Below are 13,124 nucleotides of genomic sequence, written 5' to 3'. Positions count from 1 at the left end.
CATCCCCTAAACTTTTCTCTTTCTGTGGTTTGCTTTTCTTTTGTAGCAGATAAAAAAATGATGGCCTCAGCATCCACAGCAGGAAACCAGCAACTTTACTCACAAGGAAGCCCATTTCAGCCAGGACATTCAGGAAAGACTTTCAGGTACTGTAGTCCAGATCCTGAGCGTATCCGCTTCTGTCTGATAGTGGGGGACTGTCGTCTTTGATCTAATGGAAACAAAACTGACCTGAAGTGCAAAGGCTTTCTTTACATGGATGAACTACGTGATGTCTCAGCCTTTAGGCTAGGCTTGCAAACTGAGATGATGTGGATATCACTGTTAAAAGTAGTGGCTGGTAAGTAGATACTTGCAGCTGTGATGACGTCTTTGGAAAAAATCTTAAGCAGCAACAAATCATGAAGGGAATTAGAGGTGATGGGACAGGCTCAGAGGTCCGAGGAACAACCAATCAAGCTAGGAAGGTGGAAAGATTTGTTTTACACTTACAACTGGCAGTACTTCTGCAAGCTGCCTTGAAGGGCATCAGTGTGGACACCTTACTAAATGGAATAGGGGGATGCTTCATCCATAGTCCCTGGTGAGGGCTAGGACACAGGCATGAATAGTTTTCTAAGGCAGCTTCCAAATACTCATAAGGTGGTGGTCTGGCATTTTCTGAGGCATTTTTGAGTTTGAATTCAAAGTGCATGTCATCGCCTACCAGCTGGCAATACAGATTTGGCTAAACTGAATTTTAAGAGTTTGCCTGCATTTCCAGTCACTTTTTGAGAGTGTGGTAACAGTGATCATATTTATCTTAGTGCCTTTCGTATCACTGTTCTGGGACTGTGATACTGAAGTTCCATTCTCCTGTTTTAGACCAACCAAGGTTGTGAAACTGGAAGAACAGCCCTTCAGAGGCTGTCAGTTCCAGGAATTAGAAAACATCTGCAAACGATAATTTTATTTAAACCAATATGTTCTTAAAGTTGTAATTGCTAATGAACTCATCAGGGAGAACTGAAATTACCGTGCGTGTGTTTTGTCAAATTAAAACCAAGAATAACTTGGGGGGGATATGACAGTAAATTAAAATGTCTTTTAATTGGCTATTGTATATTACTGGATGGTTGACTTGCCGTCTTGGGGTTTGGTGTGTGCTTTGTTCATTTCCTTGTTAATTCCTAATGTTTAACTATAGGGTTTTTTCCTACTGCTTTTCTATTACATCAAGTAATGACACATCTGCCAGCATTTCCACCCTCGATGAACTGTCCTCCCTGAATGCTCTCCAGGCTGATCCGTTCGGTCACTGAGCCTGGGCAGCCTTTAGGCACTATTTTGCAGACTCCTGGTTTCAAAGCATATATTGCAGATGCAGTCCAAGCGCCTCAGATGATGGGACTTGCCAGTCCAGCTGGGAAGGTGTCGGCAGTGAGGCCAGCCCTCCCCAGCAGCTCTTGTGTGCTTCCGAGTTCAGCCAAATTTAGATGGACTTTCTGGTCCACATTTCCCGCTTTGGAGACTCGGTGGTAGTTTAACTTAAAAAAACAAATATAAAAAAATAGAAAACAAACTCTACAAAGAATTTCTAAGCACACACTTTGCTTTTAGGCAGCTTAAGAAAGACAGAATAACAATTCCCATATTCAAATGCCTGCCACGTTTTGCTTACCGCTCTGGGAGGGATTTTGTCAGTCTTCTCAGAGGATTCAGATTCCTGCTTCTTCTGTGATCAGCCTTGTTGACTTCTTTTCCCAATCTTCTCTCTTCTTTCTCTGTAAAATGATTGTGAAAATAGACAATAGGGAAGGGATTGGAGAAAAAAGCAAGCTGTTTCAGTTGATGCACAAAAGCATTTTTATATGTTGTGTCTTCATTTATATTCATTTAGATATTTATATATGACATGTAAAATAATAAATACATAATTTTATGTATAAAATATATAAAAGCATATTCACAGTGTGTTGTTATATAGATTCAGTTGTTCAAGACTTTCATGAGAATAAAATCATAAAGTGGAGCAGTTCTTCATAAAATTTTCCTTCTAATTAGGAATTTCTGAGAAATTTCTCTGTAGTGAAATTCACTAATTAGGAAACAGGTAACATATAAACAAGTTCCTTTGGCAATATTTTTTTTTAAGTCCAAAGCTATTACATTAGTTTAAGTTTTTGTCTTGATTATTCTTTTGCGTGGGTATATAACTGCATGCTCTTTTTTAGCATCAACTGGTGAAAATTTGAATTAAAAGCTCAAATTTTTAATATATAACACACAATTCTTCATTTCCCAGGTAGGAAACAAATAAAGAAGTACTTTTAAGTATCGTCTTTTTTTGCGTCTTCATGTAGGATGGCATTTAAGCAAATGCTTAAATACTGTTGACTTTCAGGACAAATTTAAAATTAAGCACTTGCTTGAATACTCTCCGCAAGCAGGTTTTTTAATGCATTAAATACTAAACTAGTATGGAGCCAAGAGTTTATGCACTGTGTGTTTAGACTGATTTTATTCTTGCAGGCCTTTCAAAGAGATTATAGAAGTCTATAAAAGAAAATAATTTTGCCCTCTGTGTCTTTTTGAACTGACATTTTAGAATGCCAGTGTTTTGTAGTTTTGTGATGGCTTTAAGTCATTTTTTATTAAGGCAGATTGAACAGTTACTTTTAAAATTATTATCAAAATTTCCATATCTAGAATATTATCTGTGCATTGAGAATATATCCTACAAATGAGGCTCTGTTTTTGTTCCTTTAGTTCATCTGTGGTACATGTGCCTGGTGTGAACGACATCCAGTCTTCTTCATCAACAGGCCAGAATCTGACACAGATATCTCGCCAGCTAAATCAGAGTCAGGTTGCCTGGACAGGAAATCGCCCACCATTTCCAGGACAGGTATTGATTAAAGGTGTTTTATTTTCATGGTTGTTAAAGATTTGCAATCTCTGTGCTTTTTACAAAAGAATTAGTAAACCCCACTCGTAACGTGATTAAATATACTTTGTCGTTCTCGTTGAGAAATCGGTTCCCCCACTTCTGTTCCTTGGCAGGTTATAATAATTTGAGACAGCTGCCCTACGCATAACTGCATTTAATTTGTAGTAGTGTTCATAATAGTGGCAGTCACTATGCTGACATAAATCCCAGCGGGAGGTCTTGGTCCTGCACTTATTTTTATATGTGCACTGAATGAAGTAAAAGAGGACAGCTGTTACGCTTTAGTATTAAGTCTTTGAATTACGTCTTTCTTGGACCAAGACCTTGCAGCTAGCAATGTTACCCACAGTTAGCAGAGTTATCAGAAAGGGCACATACAAATCCAGGCATGAAGTCAGAGCGGAGGCTACTTAGCCCATTGCCCCTCCATTAGTACTGCCTGGTGTGGCTTACACTGTGTCATGTGCTGGAGGAAACAGCACATCGCTCCATCAGATGCCCTGCGTTTGATGATGTTAGCCCAGAAATCACCTCTTGTTCCGTGTAACAAAAAAAACCTGTTTTGAAACTCAGTTAAAGACAAATAATATGAAATAATCATGTTTGATCTATCATTAATGCTGTTCTTAATCACTCTTGACTTTCCATTGTTCCGTAGGCTAGAATGGCATGTTGGCGGGCACTAAATAATTTTTCAGTAACTGAATTATTTCCACATTAATCACTGATTCTTCCCAGCCCTTGCTGTGTGCCATGGTTATTGTCACACCTGTTTAATGAAATGCAGTCGTAACATTAACTTTTTTTTAAATGATACGGAGGATGCTAAAAGTAACTAAAAAAAAATTACTTATCCCTCTTACTGTCCAAATTCTGTCCAAGTCAACAGAGTTTGTATGTGAGTGAAGGGAAACTGGAATTCTTTCATCCGTTGTAAATAAAGTGAAATAGAGTTAAGCCTTGCAGAAGTGACACGTCATGTTCTCACTGTCATTGTGGAAACCTTTAGAAATGTATGATTTCTTAGCTTTGAACTGAGCTGAAGACTTAGTAGCATCTTCATCATGTTATATGCCTGTTGGGATCTGTTTTCCAGCCCCAGCTCCTCTGCATTTGTCCAAGACAATAGCTTCACTTGAGTGCATTGATTGCCAGTAACAGTGCACATCATTAGAATTATCCAGACATGTAGTCACCTTTAATTTCTATTTGTGGAATTGGTTAGGCAGTGAGTTTTTCTTGGAATTGCTGAATTTGTTCATAATGTGGGAAATGATTTATAAGCAGATTCTGTCAGTAGCGTTATACGTTGCTGTACACATGACTTTGGATGAGACACTTCACCTCCCTTAGTCTCAGTGTACATGTTGTACATGTCTCATAGCAGTCTGCAGTGTTTAATCATTTGCGTAACATTCTTGGGATCCTATGACGAAGCCATTAGGTAGATGAAAATGACAACAAGTTGGTTTTTAATACCCTTGAATTAACTCAGTTGCCCAGTTAAAGCAAAGTTAGACTGTTCCTTCCCTCCTCCCAGGGCTGGTGATTCACATTCCCTCACAAGCCTTTTACAAGGCAAAATAATTTTGCTGCCTGTACCTCTTAGGCAGGGAGAGAAAGCAGCTCATTAGCTTTGAAACTTCTTTGACTTTTTACTCCCAAGCACTGGAGACTCTGGTCATCTGAGAACTGTATATATTCTGCAAGGCATTCAGATAACCGTGGTTTTACTGTGGCACTGCAAAATGAAAACATCTGGCAAATAAAGATGAATTCTTTATACCTGTTCAGTTTGAGATTAATCCTTGTAATAGAGGTGAAGGAAATCATGTTTTTCCAAATAGCTGTGATATTGAGTACGTGTGATTTAATCAGCAGGAGAGCTGTAAGTGTTGGTTTGCAGTCTGTTGTGTTCCTTACACGGCAATAAGTTGGCTTTGACAGAAATGAAATATAGCTGAGACAGGAATAACGTGCCTGTTCACTTCTGCAGCATTTATTTAGTCTTTGCTTTACGTTGTTAAAAAGGGAGTCTGCTGTGTAGATCCTCAACAATAAAACTCATTCCTTCTTTTACCCTTTATTCCTCAGCAAATTCCATCTCAGTCTGGCAAGGCTCAGTCATCTCCCTTTGGGATTGGAACAAGTCACACCTACCCAGCCGACCCATCATCATACAGCCCCCTTTCCAGCCCAGCCACCTCTTCTCCGAGTGGGAATGCCTACTCTAGCTTAGCAAACCGAAGTGCAGGGTTTGGTAAGTTTTAAATGATGTAACACAGAAAACGCCCATAAAAATGAAAAGTGTTAACTTCATTAAAAATCCTCCAACCTGTTCTTTTGGTGGGTCGGTGGGGAAGCCCAGGTGGTGAAAGGGTTTTGCTTTCTCCTGTTGAGCACAGAGGACAGAGGTGACCAGTTCCCTCCATGCTGCATCTCCTCCACATCCAACACACTTCAACATATTGTGGCATTTTATGGTACAAGGGAACTCCTTTTTCCCCAGTAAATGGTGTCATGAAAGAATCAGAAGTTGTTTACATCACTAGTACACATCCTCCCAAATTGTGGTCAGAAGGTTCAATTTCTTTTCACTTCTCAGGAGAACTTTTATATGGTATAAATTTACATTCTTTTCATTTTTCAACTTCCCTGACTCCATAGTGGTGTCCTGTTGCCCAGAGATGGCTTGTTGGAGTTTGGTTGGAGACAGGATTTTTTTTGTACCCCCACCGCTAGTAACCTAATCAGAGTAGGTGCTATGTTTTGAAATGGTTTTCTGGTTTTCTTTTCCTATTACATGCTAATTTAGTGGCTTTCAGACCATGACCCAGTGGCAAGTTTTCTGCGCTCCACAGCAGAATAATATTCAAGAGTAAAAAATATTATGGATCCATCAGTGATAAACACACATGGAGTCCATGAAAAATGTTGCTGGCTGATAATTATGTGCAATTCCAAAAAGCATAGGTAGCAGTGTGCTAACGTGTGTCATTTTTCTCTTGTCTCTTGAGAATAAAATTGGCACGGACCTGTTGCAGATTAGCCTCGCTGAGTGCAGACCTGCGCCGTGTTGAAAAAGCGCATTGAAACTCGGAGCTCTTCCCACAGAGCTTATTCATGCCTCCATTTCCATTTCCACCAGGCTTTGTACATTTGTTTATGAGACAGCCTTGCATTTCAGGCCTAAGCTACTTGGCAAGAACCCTTTCATCTAATGAGAAACATTTCCTGACCTACATCAGTTTGGATACTATTAATAACACAGCCTTCACAGAGATGAATGTATTGAACCTCCGGCTGGCAGTAACCCCTTTGCTGAAAAGAAGCATCGTTTGCCTCACTGAGTTAATTTCAGTGTATTGTTCTGAGAAAAAAAATCAAAACTTGCAGCTTTCTTTTAAAGGGTAACTTAGATGAATTTTGGTTTGGCCCATAAAATGCCTGCAGGGTTTCTGAGTCAGCTGAATTATTGGTTGTGGTAATGTCAGTAAGGGAAGAGCTGTAATTATCTACTTCAGTTGTGATAGAAATACATCACTACAGCCTGTTTACTTTTCTGTAAAATGTTCACTTTATCCGTTTTGCACTGTTTAGCTGGTAGCCCAAAGGATTGGATTAAGCACATGTTTCTGTATTTTCTGAAGCCGTGACTATGAGTAGTGACTGATTTGACATGATCGAGTCTGGTTATGAGACCTGACATTACACGTGTGTGGAAGTTTGGCACAGGAAATTTGGCACCCTTGGCAGAGGGTGCTGATAATTGCGGAGAACCAGATCTGCCCAGCTTGGTTCACTGTAGTGAGGGGAAAATAGGCAAAAATAGTTGCAGTAGTTACATAAAAAAGGAGGAAAAAAAGAGGAAAAAATGTTTGGAGGAAACTCATAAGCCTGGTGGCGAGCTTTCTAAAATGCTAATTCTTAGAAGGAGACATTGTAAATAATTGAAGGAAGATTATCCAAAAATTAATACATTTGGGGCCAGTCTGTAGAAATACATGGTAAAATGAGTCCAGCTTAAGTGTGACCTGTGGCTGTACTCATGAAAATTGTATGTGTAATAGGTGACCAAATTAATTTATGTGGCATCATGTTTTTTCTTGTTAAAAGCGGGGCGAGGGTGATGCTTGAAAATTGTCTTCCAGTACCTGGCTTGTGGCGTCACTGTGTTTTGCTGTGAGCAGTTCACCTGCCGCGTCCGTGCAGCCGCGGCAATGAGCTTTGCTCTTGGGTTGGCCCCCACTCTGCAACCAGGGCTGAAACTCCCTTTGGCTTCCACCCCACGAGGGCAGGGTGTTACTCAGGGTCTTTTTTCTAAGACTCATTTGCAAACACAGGAATTGATAGATAAAGCCTCAAAAGCAGGCAGGCATTTTGAAGGAGCTGCTCTCTGATTTCTGCCCCTCCTCTCCCTGTCCAGCTGAAGGTGGCCAGAGCAGTGGCCAGTTCCAGGGGAGACCTTCCGAAGTCTGGTCCCAGTGGCAGAGCCAACACCACAACCAGCAAAGCGGCGACCAGCATTCGCACCCGCAGCCCAGTCAGACCGAGGTGTTCCAGGTGAGGAGAGTTCAGCGAGCTCGAAGTCCATCTGACAATTTCTTGTTGCTGAGTTGAAGAACTGTGGCCCTCGACGACTGGGCTGGTAGCAGGCCTTGGAGCAATTACCTCTTGCCGTGTGCTGCCGTGGGTTTGCACTGCTGTTAGCTGGCATTAGCTACAACTGAGATGGTTTTGTTTTCTGCCAAAGAACAGCACGTTTGCTGATTTAAAATGCTGTTTTCCATTCTCTTTGCACCCTATTCTTAGACTTGCGTGTTTTGCAGGGAAACCGTGAAATAGTCCCAGATAGAGTGTCTGTCTTTTCCTGGTGCTGGCCTCTAAAATCCCGGTCGAGTCCAATTAAACATCACTGTAATTCTTTTTTGATAGTTCATGCAAGAAAGGAGTCTGATACTGCATAGATGATAGTGGCCAATGATTTTTTAAGGTTACACGCAGTTGGCTATCAGATAGCTGGTAAACAATCCTCTTCAACTACCTAATCTTGAACTATTAAGTATAATTTTGGGCCTTCACGACAGATGGAGTGGGACTTTACAAATTAACTAATAAGTGTCTGACTGTGTATAACTTGCTTTTAAATTAGATCCAGAAGACAGTTTGCAAGAAAACAATGCAGATAAATGCAGAAAAGACAGTTCAAGCCCCAAACAAGGTTTAGAAGTGGGGCACCTCATTATCTTTTAGAAAGTAAATTCACCTGCAAGACCAGGCTCGTGCTCACTTGCTCACAGGAACACTGCAGAAGAGAGGTTAGCCTGAAAATATTCCTGTGTGAATGAACGATTGCTTCACACAGGAACAAGTAACATCACTACATCTGGAATAACTACCTGTCCGCATGCTCTTACCCCATGGCCCAGGCAAGATTAATCTGTTGCATCGCTCTCTGTTAGCAAAGTTTAATTGCTTTGCACGTACTTTAACCCAAAAGTATATTCAGGGTAATTCCATGGAGCCAACGGCAGCATGGTTTGATGGCTGACAGAGTCACGGGGTTCCAAGGAGCATCTTGCTTTGTCTCAGGCAAGTGCTGCGTCCTGGCAAACATCTTATGAAATTAGTGGGAAGGAGGGCCGAGGGAGAAAGGGAATACTGGCCTCACCTGCAGAGCTCTTGGATGTGACTGTGCATTTGGAGGGAATTAGGATAATAGCTGGATGTGATGAGAAACTTGGATGAGTTCAGTTCAAAGGCCACCAAGAAGTTGCTTGGACTGTTTGCACCTGAAGCCAGCCCTGGGTTAGCTGGACATAAGGAGAGAGGCAGATGCGAGAGGGGAGCTACCCTGCCAGGTCTGTACCTAAGAAGACCTTGCCTCAGAGGCCCCAGCAACAGAAATGCCTTCAAAGAGATGGAAATTTAAACAGGCAGGGGCAGCTCCAACTTCCCCTTGGCTGGGGAGGAATGTGGGAAAACTTAGTAAGTGCAAGTTTTGGTCAGAAAACACAGGTTGACCCTGGCAGCTGAGAAACTGCCAGTTGTGTTCACAGCCTCTTTCACCATCCATCGACAGGGATGGATTTTAATCTGTCTTTATTTTGGGGTAACTTCTCAATACACAGCAGCCCTCAGTAGTTATTCCTTCACAGAGCAGATCCTGTGAGCTTTCTTATTTGCTCTTTAGGTTTTGTTGTACTGTAAGAATAATGAGCCATCCCTCTGGCAAAACTTGACTTTGCAGTAAGAGCTTATTATTATAAGGACTGACAGGAAAAGCAAGCGTAAACTCTGGTTTTCTCAGGAAGGGATATCTTTTCCCTGTGGCTTCGGTCCCTGCGGAGAGGAAAGGTTTTTTGAGGTTTTTTTGAAGCCTCCTGCAGGGACCTCACTTGGCTCAAGACACGTGGGAGCAATTACCATGAAGTCCCATTTCTCCTGAGAAGTTCCTGCTATTTCCTCTGCCTTTGTACATGCATGAAGGCTGCTTGGGCATCTTGTTAGCTGGGGTGGATGTCCAGTCTTTAGTGTTCCTCAGAGGATGAAGAGCAGCAATACGTTCACGTACAGAGTCAGGAGGTGAGACCCTCCCCAAACCCATGCTGATAGAGCAAGAGCTCCATTCTGTAGGGTGTGGGTGTGAGGCATTGAATACTTCCCATATAGTGAAACGACAGAGTTTGCTTCTCTCCATATGTAGCTACCCATTCCAAGGGGAGCTGTTTCAGCCTGGGAGAAGTATGGGGCAGCTCAAATGTCCCTTATTCAGAGGAGCAATCCAAAACATCTGCCCTGCTAAAGTCCCACCTCCCATTCAGAAACACTCCAACAAAACATAAGTAGCACATAAACCTTAGCCCAGCCCCCTGCACAGGTCTGGTTTTCACCTTGTTTATCTAACCTTTGGCCTTTCTGGTTTTAGACTGAAAAGATGAACAGGAAACAGTTTGTGTCTGGATAACGTGTTTGCAAGTGACACTCTGCTTTGATTTTTTCTTATCATGCAGGACATGCTGCCAATGCCGGGAGATCCAACGCAGGGTACTGGCAATTACAACATTGAAGATTTTGCTGACCTGGGCATGTTTCCACCATTTTCTGAGTAGCTTGTGAAGCAGAAATGGAAGTTCTTCTCCAAGGCCATTTCAGTGTAATTTTGGCTCTGCTTTTTCTGTGTTGCATTTCTGTAGAAGCTACTAAACCAGAAGACACATTTCTCATGTTTCAAATAGTGGTGTAGGGCTTGCTCTCTCCTCCCTGGGGTGCGTCAGTGCCGACAGAGGAGCTCCAGCACTTGTTAGTGTTCACTGACAGCTCCATTTATTTTTTTTATTTTATTGTCATCTACCTCAGAGATGAAAAACTTTGCTTGATTTAAAAAAAAAAAATCTCTGAGTCTTAAATATTGAATGTGAATGATACCTAATACTTCTTTTGAATGGTAATTTTTAAATAGATAACAAAGTAACAAAGACTAACAGAGAAGAGGTAAGGTCATGTCTTGTTACAGTGCCTACCGCTCAATTTCGATGCCTTGCTTTACGCTTAAGTTTTTGGAAGCAGACACAATATTCTGTTTTCTTTGATTCTTGTAGGTTTTAGGTCACTTTAAATGGGAGATTAAGCAACATAACGTAGGCCTCTCTCACCAGAAGATTCAGCTCCACCTTTTCTAACTTAAACTTGAATGTGTGTACATTTTGTTACTTTATGTATATCTTAGATTCACAGAATTGTTTAGGTTGGAAAAGACCTTTAAGATCAATGAGTCCAACCAAACTCTTGTGCTGTACGAAGTAATTTCCTGTACCGGTTTCTTTTGCCCTTACAAAGGGACCATTCTGGAGTCTACTGAAAAGGTTGACGATACATGTGGAGGATTTAGGTATCATGGGAGTCTCCATCACTTCACCTAGGTGTTCTTACTTTTAATTTGGGTGGTTCTCTATTCAGAACAAACATTTACTTACGTAAGCTATTAGTCTGTTTTTGCACTGAATTGAGGCCTATAACTCTATACATTTCTCACTGGCTGCTTTAATTTCTATTGTTCTTGCTTTCTTAAAAATATTTGCCTCATCAAAAATGACTGTAAACACATCAAGATTGCATTTTCTATATTAGCTGCATTTCCCTTCTGTGACGTACTTTTTTATACTGTGAAACGTCATATTTTAACAGTGCAAGGTGGTGGCCTATTACTAGGAAATCATTCAAGCTCATTTGCTGCAAGCAGTGAGATGGTTTTGTAGTGTATAATTTTTTTAGAGTGAGTTGGTAATAGATATCAGTTGGACGATTGTCCACTGCATACACAGTGATAACTTGAATTTTTGCTTGGATTCCCAAGCAATCGCTTCTGTTAAACCCTGTTAACACTATTATGTTAAATATGGGATTTTCAGCTTACCAAGTATGTTGAGGACTCTTGACTATTCTGAATGCTACATGCTTTTCTGCAGAGGTAAGTTTGTCACCTTCCTCTTGGGCGAATCACCTACCATATGTCTTCATCAGAAATGTGGTAGAAAGTTTTCTGTTTGGTATTTCATAAGCATTATAAGTTACAAAGGTTGGGTTGTAAGGTCAGCATTTTTATCCAGATCATTTCTTCTCACATGGGAGGGGAAGGTATCACTCACAAAGGACAAGGAGCCCAGAGTTCCTGCATGCAGGTTGTTCGTAACCTTTGAGGCTGGACGGTGGTAGCCAGCCTTTGCAGAGGAGGAAGGGGGCAGCTTCCCTCAGCCTTTGTGTATTCAGGGACCATCAGGGACCTTGAAACAGCAACCCCAGGGCATAGCCCCATCTAGAAGATCTCAACATCCACAGCAATTCTTAGACTTCACAGCACTAAGGTCTGCCTTCTCGTAGCTCCTCTTGAATTCTGCGGTGCCTTCTGACAGGAGGCACCGTGCACATCACTGCAGTCCATCTTGTCATGATAATATCTTGAAAAGCAGGCAGGCCCCTGTCCTGCAGCCTGCTCTGGCCACACAGGTTTCATGCTGACGAGCAATGCGGGCGGCTGGGCTGCAGAGAACACAACCCAGGGACACGCCTTTAGCAGTTAACCACATGGTGGTGGTCCCATCTGACTTGGCTTTCCTGGTCTTCTCCGAGAACAGCATGTAGTTTTCAATATCCAGGAAGAGTCCTTCCTACTGCTTCTCTCGCTAAATCTGGGACCAATCTCTTACCCTGTGTGCAAATGGGGCTAGGGACTCTTTTTTTTAGGAATTTTTTTATATCTCTAGATGCAGTACTGCAGAGGCCTCAGATCTTCTGGTCTGTACTTGCCTCACCAAAATCACGCTGAGAACAAACAAAAAACCTCGTATCTCTTCACTCCCAGAGACTGGGAAAGTACCTTCTTAGGTGAGCAAGTCATGCGCTTACGCACTATTCTTTTAAATACATGGATGTTTATTCTCTTGGAGCCTTCTTCCTTTCAGCTCACGCTGCTCAGACCAATGACTGCTCATTGAACTAGGTAGGCAAAGCTCTGCTGTCCCAGAATGAAATTCATTGGTGTCTGTAAAAGGTGCCGAGATGCTGCACTGGCTGGAGCGAGGTGGTCAGCGTCTGTACAGTGGGGCGTGCTTTTAAAAGGGGCTAATCATGACAGAGAGTGAGCAGTAGATGAGCAGTTTATATCTCTGCACAGAAGACGCTTGACACGATGAATGTCAGTTCTTCTAAAATTTTTTTTAAAGTCTCTCTGTAAAGTGAAAAATTAATTGAAAAAATACTGTTCCTCTGTTTATTTTACCCAACAAACTACTCAAAGTATATTTATAATTTACTTTTGTTACTGAATTCAATCTAAAAATAATTTTTTAAAGTAATTTTCTTTCTCCTAGCATCAGCGATGATAGCTTCCTTAGTGTGTCATGGTTTTGATACTACTGTAGAAGCCTTCTCATGTACAGAATTTGGTTGTGCAGTTAGAAGTGCACTGTTAGCAGAATTTCAAGCACATCTCTCTGTTTTGTTGTTTTTTAAATACAGTATTATTTTTTTGAAGCCGGCATGCTTGAGGCATCAGAGCATGGACTTGCTTCTCGCCTTGTAGACCATTCCTGCCTTTCTGGTTGGGAAAGGGGCTGGCTACTCAGTTAAGGGGCAGTCCAGATAGTGCCAGGTTTGGTTTTTCCCTGTGAGCCATTATCGTCCCCCATTTCTGTTC

At 41.6% G+C, this 13,124-nt stretch overlaps 1 protein-coding gene across 1 annotated transcript in view; it reads left to right on the top strand.

The window, feature by feature from the left end:
• Positions 1-10,041, top strand: part of ARNT2 (aryl-hydrocarbon receptor nuclear translocator 2) — a 69,163-nt gene extending 59,122 nt beyond the window's left edge. The window contains exons 14-18 of the mRNA XM_010282934.1: positions 50-146; positions 2,749-2,887; positions 5,024-5,189; positions 7,356-7,492; positions 9,943-10,041. Of these exons, the coding sequence (XP_010281236.1) occupies positions 50-146; positions 2,749-2,887; positions 5,024-5,189; positions 7,356-7,492; positions 9,943-10,041 (638 nt within the window). The remainder of the gene's footprint in view (positions 1-49; positions 147-2,748; positions 2,888-5,023; positions 5,190-7,355; positions 7,493-9,942) is intronic.
• The last annotated feature ends 3,083 nt before the right edge of the window (positions 10,042-13,124 follow it).

Source organism: Phaethon lepturus, unplaced genomic scaffold (genome assembly GCF_000687285.1).
Source record: "Phaethon lepturus isolate BGI_N335 unplaced genomic scaffold, ASM68728v1 scaffold27302, whole genome shotgun sequence".
NCBI classification, from domain to species: Eukaryota; Metazoa; Chordata; class Aves; order Phaethontiformes; family Phaethontidae; genus Phaethon; species Phaethon lepturus.
Note: the sequence above shows the minus strand (reverse complement) of the source record. Positions and strands in the feature narration are given on the sequence as shown.